The sequence below is a fragment of the Erithacus rubecula genome, assembly GCF_903797595.1.
Source record: "Erithacus rubecula genome assembly, chromosome: 2".
NCBI classification, from domain to species: Eukaryota; Metazoa; Chordata; class Aves; order Passeriformes; family Muscicapidae; genus Erithacus; species Erithacus rubecula.
In genome coordinates, this window is record NC_136685.1 from 22,818,868 (window position 1) to 22,835,446 (window position 16,579).

The following is a 16,579-nucleotide window of genomic DNA, read 5'->3' on the forward strand; positions in this document are numbered from 1 at the left end:
TTCTATTTAGGATATGTGCCCGTGAACTGTGATCTTTCATTAGTATTTTTCTCTTGTGAAATCTAGTAATTTTATTAATTTTTTTAATGGACTCCTGCTTGAATGTCCACTTCCATCATGTCTTTCATTAATATTCATGCTGACAAAGTTGGTAAGTAGAATGTTGTGAGACCAAAGGACAGCTTGAATATACTCTGCATACATAGTTGGGTGTGTGAAACAATCTTTCATCATGCCAAATGTGTTCTGCTTTTTCTGCTGGCACGTGTGAGGACAGAATTAGAGACCTCAGCTGCATTGAGTAGTTGTCCATGTTCCAGCTTGCCACAAAGCAGGTGGGCAGAGGTCTGTGTGCTGCTGCTGGCTCCAGAGCAAACCCATCAGCTGCTTTTTTGATGCATTCATCAAATGCATGATGCCCCTCCTGTGCTGCACCGTGAGTTCGTCCCTGCCCTCAGAAATTGTTTCAGTATCTCAGGGAGTATTTTATTTGTGAATTAAAGTGTGTTCCCAAAGTATCATGTGGGATCCGTATTTGTGAAACCCTGTTGCTCTTGCCAGCTATCTTTGCTCACAGGTGAAAGCAGAGTTACTTGAGGGGTCCTGGTGCTTTGTGGGAGATGCCAAACTGATAATACCCATGCCAGGCTTTACTGCAGTAAAGCCTCTGATGAGATCTCTTTTCTCACTTCATGAATCTAGAGTAGGATTAGCTTCCTCAGCATTTTTTCGTGTGGCTAGTTTGGATGTGCTTTTACAAGAAGGGTGTCTGTTTTCTGTGCTCTTGTTTGCTTTCCTCAGCACTCCCACCTGTGCTACTGGCAGAAGTCTCTGGGTTGGATTTTAAGACAATGATGTACAGAATTGCATCCTAGACAGAGTTTTTTGCTCGCAGCTTAATTGTAGGTTTTGACTGAGGGTGGAAGTCTTGATGCTTGAGTGGAGTGCAGGGTGCATTGCAGCTTGCTGAGAGCTCCAGGCTCTGTGCAGCAGCTGGCTGGAGTAAAGAGATGTTTGGAATCCCACCAATTGGTGATTGTAGGGCGTTGGGTGTCCTGCCTTCCTGGAATCCTTAGCACTGAGTGACCCCTGTGGATAGTCTGTCAAAGGCCATTCTGTTGGTGCCTTCCACCGAAGGGGATGAAGAGGAATGAGGAAAAGCTCGCCCTTCCCTCTTTGCCTGGCCCTTCAGGCAGGTGGGGAATGTGTGTGTGCTTGTGCCAGAGCCTGGTTACTAAACCCATCCCGAGGGAGCAGAATGCCTGGATTCAGTGGTGCTGCTTCATTATGGGGTTTAATCCTGGCCACCCAGCAGTTGTTCACCTGAAGTGAGCTGGGCTTCCTCTACTCTCACTGAAGCCATGCAACAATGCAGGCAAAATAGTCACTTCTAGGGGCCAAAACCAAGGGACTAGGCACCTTGTTGGGGAGCAGCTATGTTGCAGAGTTATTTCATGGATTTGATGTCTTATCTCTTGTTCACTGCTTTGCTTACCAAAGTTAACTCTTCTTCTGTTTGCCTGCAGAAGGAATTCAGAAAAAACGTTTTTGAAGCAGTATAAAAAGTGTGGGGAAGGAGTGGCTGTCATTTCCCTTATTCAATGGCCAAAGGAAGATGCATAGCTGGGGATTTGAAGTAAACAAATGAAATGGTGTCCCCATTGATTTCTGTTTACAGTGTAGGAGAAGAAAATGGAGCCTGAAGTAAGATTTTGAAACAGGAATACATTTAGGAGTTGAACTGTGTTTAAATTACTGTGTTCCACTTCTTCATTCCAAAGCACAGATAGGCTTTAGTTGGTCATTTGTAAGTTTGGAAAATGGGTGAAATAAACACAGATGTACTTATGAAACAGAACCTAATAACATACTCTGTCTTATAGCTTACTTAATTCATTTTAATACAATAGCGTGATTGCCCAAAGAAGCCTTAAAAGCTGAGGCAGCATGGGTGTGTGGAAAATCCATATTGGCATCTAAGGGAAATGTGACATAAGAGCAAATGCTTACAAGTTCTTAATCTTGTCAGCAACAGCTCAGGTGCCTACAAAAAAACCGAAAACAAACCTGAAGCAAAAAACCACCAAACCCTCATCCTATCTGATGTGTATGTAACCGTGAAACAGTTAATTTGTAATTTTCTTTCTTCTTTACATCTCATTCTAATTTCTGCTGCTTATGCTAACCCATTGGGAGAATTTGGCAGTGGATTTGTAGAGGTTCTAATTTTAATTCTCTTTGCTGCTAGTAGTAGCCTTTTTATGGAATTGTTTTGCTTAACACAGTAAACATTTAGTTATGCTACCTGTGCCAGATGAGTTTGGAGTGTGACATCTCTAGCACTGCAAAGGCTCTAGCAGCTCAGATGTTGCTGAAATGTTGCTCCTCCCCTTAAACAACATTAGCTGCAAATACATCTTTGTTTCCTCCTATGTGTTTTACTTTAATTGTTTATTGTTTTCATGCATTTCCATTTATGGTTTTTCTTATCCCATCAGGTAAGGTGCTGAATTTTCAGGGGAAATTCTCAGGCATGAATATTTTTTGTTTCAGGAGAGAACCACTGAAAGAAACCCAGAGATACGTTGTCTTGGCCACTAGCATGGAAGAAAATATCCTACTAGTTTGGCTTAATTGTCTTAACTTTTTATTTTTTTATTTTTTTTAGAATTGAGTGCCAGTTGTAGTGAAATTGTTAAAAAGAAAGTATAAAAAATGAGGGCTGTGGGATCACACTGTCTGTTTATACTTTTCAGTGAGTCATGCACTTTTAACTGTTAATTTTTTTTCTTCTGTTGCCTGACATCGACCCAATTTTGTCAGAATGAAGTTTTTTTTAAAATATGGGTAAGAGAGACTTGATTAGTTTTCCAGTGAGAGAAGGAATCTGTTTGAGATACATGTTCTTAGAAAATCCACATAATAGAAACCTATATAAATTCTTTAATAGCAGGAAAAGCTTCAGTTGAGGGTCAGGAACTGTTACTAAATATCAAGTTGTAGGCTACTTCTGCTCCTGGCATTATTTTTCTCATTGAGGCACTATTAATTAGGCTGGCTAAGCTAAGCAGCATTACAAGTGTTGCCAAGATACTCACAGAGGCATTGGGTCTGCAATCAAAACCAGCTACTGGAGCGTGCTGGGTGGAAATGCTGCTCTGGCCAACAACCCCATTGCACTTTGAATCCTGCTGGAGCTTATCAAATAGAGGCAGAGCTGTGTTGGATACATCAAATTGAACATGTTTCTTGTTGGCATGTATTTAAAAAATTGCAGGTATTTATACACATGTGTATGAGATATTTACTTTTATGTGTGTGTATATATAATATATTTATTTGTTGAACTCTATTGAGTAAGCTTTTAATTCTCTTTTTTCCCTATGGGATTTTTGAAAGGTAAAACATATATATGGCCAAAAGGAGTTGCTTGCCTTTCCAGTGGTGCTTCAGTACACTAATGATATGTCTTAGATAAAGGAAGAACACTTACTGAAATGGGAGTAGGGCACACCAAACATGCAAGAGTGATTGAGTCCTGTAGTTTAAAGGAAAAAAAAACAAACAAGAAGTTCAAAGAAATGCCATTCATGTAACTGCAATTTGATTATTATCTAGGAAATGGTGTCATTCATTAAAAATTGTTATGCAAATGGAAAATAAAGCTTCCAGTTAATTTTTCTTTTCAGTAGTAGTCAGCTAAAGAAACAGGAATGCCTTTAAATGTTATGTAATACTGCTTGTTGAACACGTGCTCTGCACATTTAATAAATATATATTGCATTGTACATGGTACTGTGAGGGCCCTCCAACCTTCCTGGGCATATCTAGCCCTTAACAGGCTCTTGATGACTATTCTTTTTACTACATTCCTTCTGTCTTTGCTCACTTGCCATTGAATATCTGTCAGACACAACTGTTTCTCAGGATAAGATTTGTAGTAGAACATCAATATTTATAGCTGTCATATAGTTTAGCAGCTACACACTGCTTTGAGGAACACATTTTGGCAAGTATTTATTTTGGAGTGTTAGGACAGATTGGGATCTCCTCTGCAGAACATACTCCTAGTTTTCACAAAAGTGTCTTTAAGTGCTATTCTGAGCTTCTGATGGATTCTTGGTTTAGTCATTAGTAAATATTTAGAGAAAGGACTACATTTGTTTTAAGGTAAGAATGGTAACGATATGAAAATGCACTTATGGATCTTTTGAGGACAGTGAAGGATTAAAAAGCATTTGTGACTATTTTAATTGGAATATAAGTTTATAAGGAGCTCAAAATACGGACTTATAGAGGATTTTACCTTCTTTTTAAAATTTCAGCTCTGGTTTAAACCACTTTTAATATGGGGGAGGGTGGAAAAGTGCCATTCTGACTAAAAAATGCCTTTGAAATTCCACATTCAGATCTGGTGCATCTTTTACTGTCGAGTGTTTATAAACTTTTTAAAGCTCTATCCTTCTTATCCACTGAAAGGAGCCCATGTTTTTGAGGGAAACCACATTAGTTTCAGTTGTGTTTTATTTTTCTGTGACACAGTGTATATTGAGAGATTGATGCAGAAGTGCAAAACTTTGCACTTAAAAAACCTGATTCATGATCTTGACCACAAGACACTCAAAATAAGATTGTAGTGTGAAGCAGATTAATGAAACTGCTTTTGTCTTGTGTCCTAGTAAAATGCCTTACTGCCCCTTTTTGTGTCAATTTAAGTCTTATCTGAGTGGCGTTTAGACCACGTACTCTATCACCTAAATAAAATAAAAAAACTCAAAAAGAGGTGCTCATTTCCTCGAAGGAATTGCAGGTGATTAAATGTAAGTGGGTATCCCAAATTTACAAGTATCTTTCAGTTATCCTAAGGGGGCAAAACCATGGGGATGCAGGCACACACATGTGCTGGGAGTGGATGAGATGCACACGTTTGACTGCTGGGTAAAACTCCCTGTGCACTCTGGGGGGCACAAAACTCACTCAAAATTGGAGCAGTCTGTTCAGTTTTGATCAAGATGACTTGTATATAAATTAATTTCATTGTGCACAAATCCTCATCCCTTGCAGTCATTCTCCTTGAAAGGCCTGCCTGGAAGAAAGTTGTGATAAGAGCTCCACAGCTTTCTTAGGAATGCCTACATCTCAATAGGTTTTAAATGAGCATTTTTCTCTTTTAGTGACCAGCTGCTCTCAGTGCCTGGGGTTGACCTGCCTTCCAGCTTGACCTGTTTGATTGTTTATTGTCTTGGGGGCTGCCAGACCCCCTGAGCCCATAGCTGGGGTCAGGGGATTTTAGCATCCTGTCTGCATTGTGTTCTCACTGTGCACAGGGCTGGGCTAGGTTTTTCCTCAAGCAAAGACCTGAAATCCTGCCCAGCTTTCATTAGTCCTTCTGAAACTGGGCCATGGAACAGAGGGTGCTTGAGGCTGGAAGGGAAGCCTTCCTGAGGGAGGCTGGTTCTGTAACCTAGTTGGTTTTGGTGTTCACTGGTGATGAAGACTTTGTGAGCCCCTCTTCATCAGTTTTCTGGATCTTGTTCTTTAGAAGTGTCCTTCTGCATTAATTTCCTAATGAGCCCTGGTATGTAATTAGGATGCTTTTAATTACTCTGCTTGGTAGCCTTGCCCCATTAATGCCTTGAAGCTGGCACTCTGGATTTTGCTACTGTCTGTCGGCAATGATCTAAAAATCATAACAGCAAGCTTTATAGATTTTTTTTTTTACATAAATTTTCATTTTAGCTGAAACATAGGTTATAGTTTTTTTGCATGTGAAAATTAAAATTGTTAATTCAGATAGAGGTGTGAAGGAGACCTGCATAACTAATGCCATGCAATAGCTTTAATTACCTCACATTTTGAAAGTAATTCCAGTTATTCCTCATAATTTATCATGCCTATATGTAAGTTATGTGAATATTTTCTGAAATGTAACTTTTTCTTTCTTTCAGCCTTTCTTCCAGCTTGTGAAGTTACGGAAACTTGGACTTAGTGATAATGAAATACAACGGCTCCCTCCAGAAATAGCAAATTTCATGCAGCTGGTGGAACTTGATTTGTCTCGAAATGGTAAGCTCCAAAGTTAATTTGTTTGATTCTATACTGTCCTGTAGCATGGTCTAGAAAACTGGCTTAGTAGGGTTTTTCTGTCTCAGAAATTGTTATCTATGTCCTACAGACCATTTTTTTGTCTAATTCATGGATTTACCTCTAGTTCTAGATGGGAAGGAAGGAAAGAGCAGAGGGGTGCATGTGGTGGAAATACAGTAATAAAATCATGCTTGACTGTAGCTCTGTGTTTCTGAGAACCTGCTTTATTTTCCAATTATATGTGTGTCTGACACAATGTTGACTTCTTTTCCCAAGCTCTCTGAAATGCCTGACATTTAGAGATGGGAAAAAAGCAGAAAAAAATAGAAAAAAAAGTTTTCTGTCCTAACAAAAGGACTGCCTGTGGGTTAGAAGTCCAGTTCTTTATCTCTGCTCTGCTCTTTAGCTGGGATTAGCAAGAGGCAGAATGTTGGTATTTCTAGTTGTACTTTTGGAAGAAGAATCAGCCTGTTTGTCAACTGCAGAGGTAAATTCAGAAAAGAATGCTGGGAGAAACTGTCTTCTAAAATGCATTATTGGAAACAACGTGGGTTTATTGTTTGCTTGCAATGCTTGCTGCATATATTGTCCTGCATTGTGATGGAGTGAAAACCTTTTTGTGTGGCCTGGTGAACTTATTAGTTCTACAAGAAATTCAGAGGCTGGTGGGTCACCTTTAAACAGCCTTATGACCCAGTGATCTGAAAACAGTGAATCTGTGTTACCAAATTAGAGCAACTGTCAGCTATTTTTGCCTCCTTACATGCAGTGGATGTGCACAAAATGCTCTCTCAGCTGTGATGGAAGGGATGGGAGTGATCAAGGTTGTGTAACCTCGTAAATAAGTGAGGGTTGTAATTGAATATTCAAGAAAAGAGATAGTGTAACAGAGAGTGTTTCTTTCTTTATGGTTTGACTTCACATTGACTCTTTGTGACTGAAGAATATTGTTGGTACTTCACCTTTCTATAACATATTCCCTTTATTTGTTTGGTATTTTAAATTCTGTCTTTATCTGATAATATAATTAATGAACCGTGATGAGTCTCCAGGCAATTGCTGAAAAATTTCTGTGAACCATGTAATTTTATGCACATTTAGAAAACCTTTTAAGAGAAGAAAACTGGAAAAAACCCCAGAGATTGAAGAGACAGATTAGTTAAAACATTTTAGAAATACATAAACATTAGTTGATGTGTTATTTGGCTACTGAGTTTGGCTGAGTTGGGTACTGTCAGTGACAGACTATACAAAAAGAAACCCTCTGTTGGCTTAGTAATTCTCTTTGCAAATGAATAACTAGTTGGAAAAGAGCTGGTGGATCCGAGCCATGTGAACTCTTGTCAGCTTGACTTGGAAGTTGGCTTGAGAGCTCAGCTGTAACAAGAGCAGATGGTGTGAATGTTTATGGCTGGGTAAATGTATGTGTCATTAGAAGTTACTGCACAGGGAAGTATTTTTTTCCAGTGGTGGGTTGAACTAATGCAGGTGGCAGGGAGCAGTTGCTTTCCTATGTCCAAAGTTCAGTGTTAATTATCCATTTTATTGCATTGCTTTCTTTTCTCTGTGGTTCATTGCAGAAGGTGACTGATACCATTTCCCTCTGCTTAATTATGTCACAATTCTGTCACTGCATGACTTGACTACTGAAATTAAAAATGCACTATGCAATGTGGTGCAGGGGTGTGGCAGAAGATAACTAGTCTTACTTTCTACTGCTTGGCTGTTTTATGATTATCTCATGGTTCTCCAAATCAAAAGGCAAAACACACACCATCTGGGATGCTGCAGGGGGAATTCTTGCAAAAGGTTTTTTGAGATTTACTGTATTGTAATTTATTAGCTTTGTATTTTGAGCCCACCTGCCAGTATGTCTTGTTCTAAACCTGCCACAGGTTTGTCCTGTTCTGTGGTTTGCACTCCAAAAGGTTTCGTTTTTCTGACTGCCCAAAACTACTTAGGAAAAAAGAAAATAGCAACTCTTCGTATTCCTTTGAGGCAGAGAAAAACAGCCCTGCTTTTCAAAATGCAGTATGCTGCATGAATAGGAAAGTGTGATGGTGACATCTGAGCTTGGGAAATAAGAGATCATTGTTCTGTGTTTTTTGTTGTTCTAGTTGTCTGGTTTGGTGCACTAATTGCCTTCAGTTCTGGCCATTCTCTTTCCTCAAGAGCTTAAAAATGCAGATATAAATTCATTTAATGTTCTCTGTACAGGAATAGCTTTTTCTATTTTAACCTCTCATCACAGAAGGAGGAAAGGGTTTTGAATAAACACAGTACTTTCATTTCTGCTGTAATAAAATGGTAACGTGTCTTCCTTTCTCCACTTTATAACCCTTTGGCCAGGGTTTATAACCCATATGATCTTTGAAGCCATGTGAGATGGTGGTGTGTCATGCAGGTGGATTTGAGTGCTTGGTGCAGCTGTGGGGTGTTGAATCTAGAGGAAAGATCCATCTCTCCTGATCTTTGGAGTAAGCTCTGTCTGCCTGTGCTATGCAGTGTTATGCACTGTGTAAGTAGCCCTGCTTTGTAGACACTTGGGTAGGGTCCATAGGGAAACTCTGAAATGTGTCTTTCTTAAATTCTAAGGAGTTTTAAAATGCCCCAAGACATGCTAGTATATATGTTAAAAATGTGCTACAGTAATTAATTCTTTCAGCAGTTTCTTGGTTAATGAATAATCTAGAATTACAGAAACCCTTCAGAGCAATAAAACTAAATTGTCTTGAGCAGATGTGAATTTGATGCACCCTGTGTATGTGAGAGAAGTCTGGGGAGGGTAAGAATAGGCCTCAATGGTGCAAAAGGAAATGGATTTGGAAAGGCTAGCAGCCATGCATTCTTAAACTTTTCCTGGAGTATTTGCATGTTGATGCTATTTCTCATTCCCTGCAAGGCCCATGTGTTCATACAGTTTTTCCTAGGAAGCATCCCTACTGTGCTTTTCTAGTCTGGCTGAGGCTGTTATTTGCACTGCAGTTGAAAGGATGAATCAAGGACTGGAATATAAGAGGGCAGAGAAGCTGTGCTAAGAAAACAGTGTAGTGATGATGAACACTTTGAAATTTATTTGGTTATAATCCAGTTTATCTCTGTCTCTTGGTTTCAAGTTGTTAAAAAAGCACACGTACTCATTCTAAGACTAAAGGGAACAGACTTGTAGGATTTCAACAGTGGATGCCTGAGCTTTTGACTTGCTGGAAAAGCATGTCTGAAACTCAAGAATGTTCCCTGAGGAATCTTCTGAGATAGCTACTCACCTGCTGTGTGTCTGAAGTTGCTGCTGGTTCCCTCAGACTCCCCAAGGTTGATTAAATGTTTTCCTGGATTCTCATATCATGGTGCATTTTGTGAAGATACTGGGTCACTGAAGCATTCTTGCTTGATGACCCTAAACTTTGGGTAGGGCTCAGGTGCTTTGCATTGAGGTCCAGTGCAAGTCTTTGCTCTGGATGACAGTGGGGGAGATTCTGCTCTAAACACAGTCAGAAGTGTCTTTTTGCTATTTTTTTTTTCTCACAGCACTTGGACATTCTCTCAGATAAGTCCTGAAAAACCCTGTGATTTATAAAGGGCAGTCTCCAATAACAGAAAAATGTGCTTGAATTTCTTCAGTTCTTTCCTGGTGCCTCGACTGGCACTTGGTTAAGCTTCCCATTCTTCCAAAGACATGCTCTATGTTTCAGATCCCTGTGAGTTGTAGCAGGTTGCTACCTGTGTTACTTAGCCCCCAGAGATTTCCTTCAGTGACTCCATCCCCCCTTTTCTTCTTGCACAACCCCTGGAGGCCAAATTCTTAAAGCTTAGGGCCCTGACATCCTGGGTTCATAAAAATGTTAATGGTTTTCTTGTTCTGTAGCTTCTTCTAGACAGGAGGGGCAATGCATAAAGTTTCTGTAGTTAATTTAATGCATGCTGATATTCAGGATTATGTATACTATGTATGTATGCTGTGTTCTTGCAGAGGTGGTGCAATCCTTTTTAGTATCCCTCTGCTTCAAGAAGAGGGGTTTTGTTTGACAATATTAAATACTCTAAACTCCAGTGATGTGTTTTTGTCATGATATTGCAGGTTCCTTAAAATGCCCTGAAGGTTTAAATTTAACTGTTATATTCTTATTTGAAAGAAATTTCTATCCTGCACACTCTGTCTCTTAACAGGTGTGCTGTGGAAGCCAGGTTTTTATTCCTAATGTTATACACTTTTCACAGCCATTGACAAATTGTCAGCAGCTTGTTTCATTCAGCTCTTTTAGCATAAAAAAAAATCTGTGAGTTGGGATCCTAGGCATCCCTGGAGTGGCTTTCCTGTCCTTCCCAGCTTCAGCAGTGCCATTTGAAGTGTCCTGCTGTCCACCCCTTTCTCTAATGCTGCCTGACTCCATTGCTTTTGTAGCAGAGGAGCTATTTGCCCTGCTGGGAGTTGCTGTCTATTTGTGATCAAAGCCTGGCAGGCTTTTCTGCTGCTCCTCGTGCTTCCATTGAATGTGTGTACCAAGGACTTGGTCATGCAAGCCCATAGCATTGATAGTTGCTCTGAGCTGGCAGTTTTGCACTGACTGAGTGTAGTGACTTTGCAGCTGGCAGCAGCTAAGGGGAGTCAGATGGTGTGGTCTTCTGTGGAAGTGGTCTGTGACCTTGCAGTTTGGTGTAATGTCCAAGTGCCAAGACTCAAAACTGTGGGAAAGGTGCAAGTGTGAATGCAATGGGAGAATTAAATGTTTTTTTATATTATTGGTAGATAGATTATTCTGGTTCTGTTTGCTGATTCAGCTCCTGGTGGAGCTGAGATCCATTACTTTGTGACCTGAGGAGTGATGAATTTTGCTGTGCCATCTGTTGAGGAAATCTGTGTGTGGGCACATCTTGTTAAGCTGTATTTGGCTCTGCACAATGCTTGATACAAAAACCCCAACATGGTTCTTTACTATGATATCTAGTAAGAATAACACTCTTTGTTTAATGTGTACAATTCATATTTCATACCCACCATAGAGATGAATTCATGATACATGATATATCAGTTGCTACCCATTTTTGTAGTTTCTGCTTAAACTGACCTTATGACTGTATTGATGATGTTCTGATTCTTCTGGACACAAGTCTTCGGCATCAGGATGTTTTTTGTTTCAAAATCCAAACTGTAAGGAAGCACTACACTGCTGCTATGCAAGGTCTGAGCAGGGTCCAAGACTTTGCAAGTCAGTTTCTAGAAGATTGGTATCCCAAAGGCTCCATGAGCCTTATTTAGTTTTCCTTGCTTCCAAAATGGATCACAGTTGCAAATTTAGAAACTTACATTTTCTTTTGTCTTCAGCTCTCAGAGTGCTTGAACTCTACAACAATGGTATTTAACTTTCTGCTTTGGGACGCAGGTGATTTGATATTTCAGCTTTTTATTTGAAGTGTTCATTCTTTTTAGCCACTTTGCAACCTAACTGAAAGTCTCTTTAAAGATCTTGGTCATCCTCGGGACACTATTCAGCAAGTCATTAGAGGGCCAGGTGAGTAGGCAGAAGCTTTCCTGCAGTGTCCATTCTGCTGAAGGGTGGTGTAGAATCTCTGCTTTGCCCTCTGAAACTCAGCTCACTTGTTCATAGCACTGCCTGTGCATCAGTGCTTTCCCTTTTTAATTCAGCCATCTGCCCTCCAAGATGTACCTGTGATCTGTACTGTGGGATTGCTTCCCTTCTGCCCACAAAGTGAGAGAGTGCTCCCCTCTTCCTCTCCCCCATTGAAAGTAGCATAACCAGCATTTTTTCAAATGACAAATTCTGATGGAGGAAATGTTTGAACACTTGCTTTGGTTCAGCTTGGGCTGGTGATCCAGCTATTTTACAGTGAAGAGAGAAGCACTTTGAGACTTCTGGTCTTGTTCTGCAGCCTCCCCTGGACTCTGCTGTCTTGTCTGGCAGCTGCTGCTGTTGCTTTGTGCTCTTGCCTGTCTGGCTGTCCACCTCTGCTGCACTTGCACAGCATCTGAGAAGAATTCCTCCATGAAATCCTCCTCTTCTCTGCCTGCCACCAGCTGCTGTGACATGAATGTGCTGATACAGGTCTGGTGGCAAATAGCAAAACCTAGAATGCTGAGAAATAGATGGGAATTGATGCTTTCTTTCTCAGTGGATAAGGAAAAAAACCAAATCAGCAACCTGTGCTGGAAGGCAGTATAGTTGACAAATGGAGCTATCTTGTTAACATATGCAACTGCTGGATATTTCTTGTTTGCTCTCTGAACTGATTTGTGTCCAAGTGAGGACTTACACACCAACAAGAATTGCTCTCCTACTCCTTCTTGGACATATCTTATCTGATAGGAGAAAGCATCCTGTCAATGCAGTTGCTGCAGCCCTGGTGTGTACACCTGAAAGTGATGGAACATCCCACCAGAGACTGTGTTTTGTGTGGTGGTAGAGTAATTTAAACTCCAATCTACATCTGAACAGGGACTGATTTTTGTTTTTTGGGAAGTTTTGGGATTTTCTTGGTGCAAATGAAAGCAAAGCAGACTTGGAGACAGAACTTTTTGCTTTTTTGGATGGTTGCTTTCTAACAGTTGTGTTGGGTGTTTGAGTTTTGATGTTTGGGTTAGGGTTTTTTTGACACCTCTAATTTCTTGTGACATAACTTTTCTTTGTATTATCTCCAATTTCTACCTTGCAGTTAGTTTAAAATTTGTACTTAAAAACATCAACACTTTAATGTCTTACATATGAAGTTTAGAGATCGATGTACAAAGGAGCATATTAGGGAAGGAAGAGAAACCTACTGCAAATTACTTTTGGATTCTGGAGCTCTGCAGAGTGCCTCAGAAATCCTTATTTGATTTGAAGAAGTAATGTAAAAGTGAATCTGATTTGTGAATCTGTGTCACAAAAATTAATTTGATGTCAGTATGTTGGAGGAAGAGGAGAGCTTTATATACAGCAGGAGAAGTAAGGTAAGGAGAGAAATTACTGGATCATGTCCTTGCACAGGGCTTCTCATCAAGGAGAAGGAAGAAGCAGCAAGTGCTGACTGTGGTTGAGAAAAAGAAGATAAATGAAATCTCATAATAGAATAATTTAATTTGGGAAGTCTAGAAGATATTATTTTTAAATGGATTATACAAAAGTGGATTTTCCCATCATGGCATGTTCTGCCAGGTTTAACTGTTCTTTCTGATGAGACTTGCAAATGTGCTTACATGTGCATCTAGCAATAGTGCCTTTGTGAAAATTCAGGGGAAAGCTGTGGAGAGGAGCAGGCCCATTTGGAGGCAGAAATCTTAGGCCTGCCTCAAGTCAGCTAGAGTGCTGAACATCAGGCAGTACATATAGGAGTGACATAAAATAAAGACTTAATTTTCTGCATAATCTAAATTAGAGATCATAAAATGGCAATCTGCTGACAGACATTTTCAGTTCTTGTGTTCACAGATTTGCTTGGGTTTTGGTTTCTATTTTATTGAGAATGTAAGATGGTATGACAATGAAGTTCCTGAAGAATTAATGTGGAATAATCTTTAATTTTTCTGTTAAAACACTTCCTCTCATCCACAGCTTTGTAGGTAGAATACTAGTTTTCACATTTTTTTACTCTTACTTCTCAGACTAAAAGTATTTAGTTCTGTTATCCTTGAGGTCCAAGGTGAAAATTCTTATAAAAAATATCTCCCATTAACTCTTCTGTTTAACTCTTGACTGGCATGTACAAGTAAAAAGGTAGAATACATAAATTTGTTGTCAAACTTGTATTCTTCCACTTAATTCTCTCGGAACTATTGTTTCCTTCTGATCTGGTCTTCCAGCTCTCCCCTCTCTCTCCTCCACTTCTTTTTTTCCTTCTGTTTTGAATTTACAACTCCTGATCTCTGTTCCTGCTGCTTGCTGCAGCTGAGAAGGATAGTCTGTGGAATTACCTCATGCTCTCTCTTAAAAAGCCCAATTTGTTCCTATGTCCCTGCACAGTTTTCTTTCAAGTAACATGTAATATATATGTAGGCATGAAATGCTGTTTTGTGAAGACTTCTTTTCCCCTGCTGCTCTTGTCAAAAAGGGATGTTTCCAGAAGCACTGAGGAGGAGAAACGAGACACGTCTCTTCAGTTTCTTGTTAATTATTCAGTAAGGGATTTACTTCAGAAAATGCAACCTGAACCTACTGGTGAGTTTTCCTTAAAGCTTTAAAGACAGGTCTTAAAAGAGCTTTATCTCTTGTGTGCTGTATATCCTCAACCTCAGAGCCTGAAGAGGAAAATGTTACAACCTGTTCGAGAGCATTTAATCTCAATAGACTTTGCAAGAACCACATGACTCCTGTCACATTATGCCCCAAAAATTGTAGCACTTCATCGGAAGAGGTTGATGTCTTCTGAGTTCAGGGCTAGTGGCAAAGCCTCCTGGTTTTAAAGAAAGGGAAACCTGTCTGATCATTGTGAATGTCATCATCTCAGTATGGAAAAGGAGGGAGAGAATGAGTAACTTCCTTCCATCCCTTCCTCCTGCAGGATCAGACCCTTGGGAGCTGCATTTGGCTCTTTCGGGAGGGTAGAGAGATGTGGTGGGGACATCTGTGACACAGCAGCATGCTCAGCTGGGCTTTCCAGCTGGAGAGCTTCTCAAAAATACAAACATATGCTTGCAGCACAAATTCCCACTTGAAAGGTGTTTGACAAAGTAGGCAGTTTCCTTACATGTTTAGTAGGGGGAGGAGAGTTGGAGAGCAGGGCTGGAAAACTGAGCTTTTCCAAGGGCAGGCTTGTCAGAGATCTCTGAGAAGGTGGGTGGCACAGACCAACCTCCCTGGAAGTGACAAGAGAACATTTAGGCTCCTAAATCACTTGAGTATTGCAGGGCTTAATGCTTCAATGGACCTTTTGTGTGTGTGGGTGTTTGTGTAAATACCATATTTGATAATGTGTATTATATATGTGAAAAGAAGAGGATGAAATACAATCCGTGTATTGAATTGGATGGATGAGACTAGTTTGCTGCTGCTTATCTCTCCTGAGGGATAATGCTGTATGGATTCAGTCTTTGTGTCTAGAATGGGCTTCCTTGGCTATAAATTCTGTGTAAACTAATCAACTGCTGAATTGCACCTATGAATTACTACGAGTCACTAAGCAGTTTAAAGTGCTCTGTCTTATGTAACAGTTCTGTGCTCTTGGTGGACTTTCCACTTTTTTCCAGGTAAATCAGGTCTGCTCAGCTGACTTTGGCTGAAGTGTATGCAGTATGCCAGCTCCACTGCTCCTAATGCAAGGTGCTTGGTGTTGCCTTCATAGTTGGAAAATATGACTACATCTAGTAATTGTTCCCTGAAAGACTCTGGAGTATGATAAACTCTCCCTTAGGAATGTGGTACATCTCTCATATCTGAGACTTCAGCAAAGTTCTTGCAAAAATACTTTTTTACTTTTGCTTTTTTACTCGAAAGTCAGTGTCTGAGTAGCTCTGGTCTGGCAGCCCTGTCACAGCCTAGGACTTCCCTGGCCATTGCTGTTGTGATATTGATTAGGTGTTGGAAATTATGTTCAATATTGCAGGATGTGTAAAGGATGCTGGCTGTAGCTTTTGTGTAGATGGAATATTATCAGTGGAGGAATGTGGATTGTGTGATGTAACTGTTGTAAAAATCTTCCCCCCTCAAAAACAGGGGCGGGGGAGAAGAAAGGATTATCATCAAGCAGAAGGATTTTTAGAAATAATTTCCTCATCTAAACAGTACAGAATTCCCTAGTGTCAAACTCACTTCTAAAGTTACTTGTACAGGGCTTGCAAAATTGTGAGCAAATTCTTGTGTGAAATGTAACAATAAATGCCTGAAAAGGTTTTTTGAATGGAGAAGGGCACATGCCCTCTTGTACACATGACTGCTGAGCCTGATTTTGATCCAGTGCTGCTGCCACAACTCCTTTTCTGCTGTCAGTGTATCTGTACTGTCAGACGTCACAGGGCTTATGTTTGGTTTATAGCTTTATTATTAGCAGTGCTGCACAGTCTGCATGCCAGAACATCTGGGGCATCGTGTAAGTGCAAAGCATTCAGCAGAGTGTAGCATTAGAAGAATCCTACATATTTAAGTAGGATTTGAGCTGGTTATCCAGCACTTGCAAGAAAATTGTTCAGCCTTACTGTTGCTGATATTGGCAGGTACGTACATGTTAATGTCTGTTACAAAATTGAGTAGTCAACACTAATGGTGAAAGGTTCTTTATCCATCAAGAGACACAAGGACTTCTTTATATATTTTAATATCCTCTGCTGCATTCCAGTTGATTATGCTTTTAGGTTTTATTATGTACCATTGTCTTCTCTGCTACAATTGCCACTCATTTTTTTTGTCATAAAGTAAAATATGCCTCTTTTCTCTTCTGCATTCATTTAGTCAATGCAATGTTACACTAGTCTTCAAATGTAGTGATAAAGTATCTTCTCATAACTTGTGTTTTGCTTGAAAAATCTTTGTAAGGTGCTTTGCAGTGAAAAAGAGTTATATTTCAA

At 39.9% G+C, this 16,579-nt stretch overlaps 1 protein-coding gene across 1 annotated transcript in view; it reads left to right on the plus strand.

The window, feature by feature from the left end:
- LRRC1 (leucine rich repeat containing 1) overlaps window positions 1-16,579 on the plus strand; it is a 69,033-nt gene that overhangs the window by 8,964 nt on the left and 43,490 nt on the right. The window contains exon 2 of the mRNA XM_079297687.1: window positions 5,949-6,066. Coding sequence (XP_079153813.1) covers window positions 5,949-6,066 — 118 coding nt within the window. The remainder of the gene's footprint in view (window positions 1-5,948; window positions 6,067-16,579) is intronic.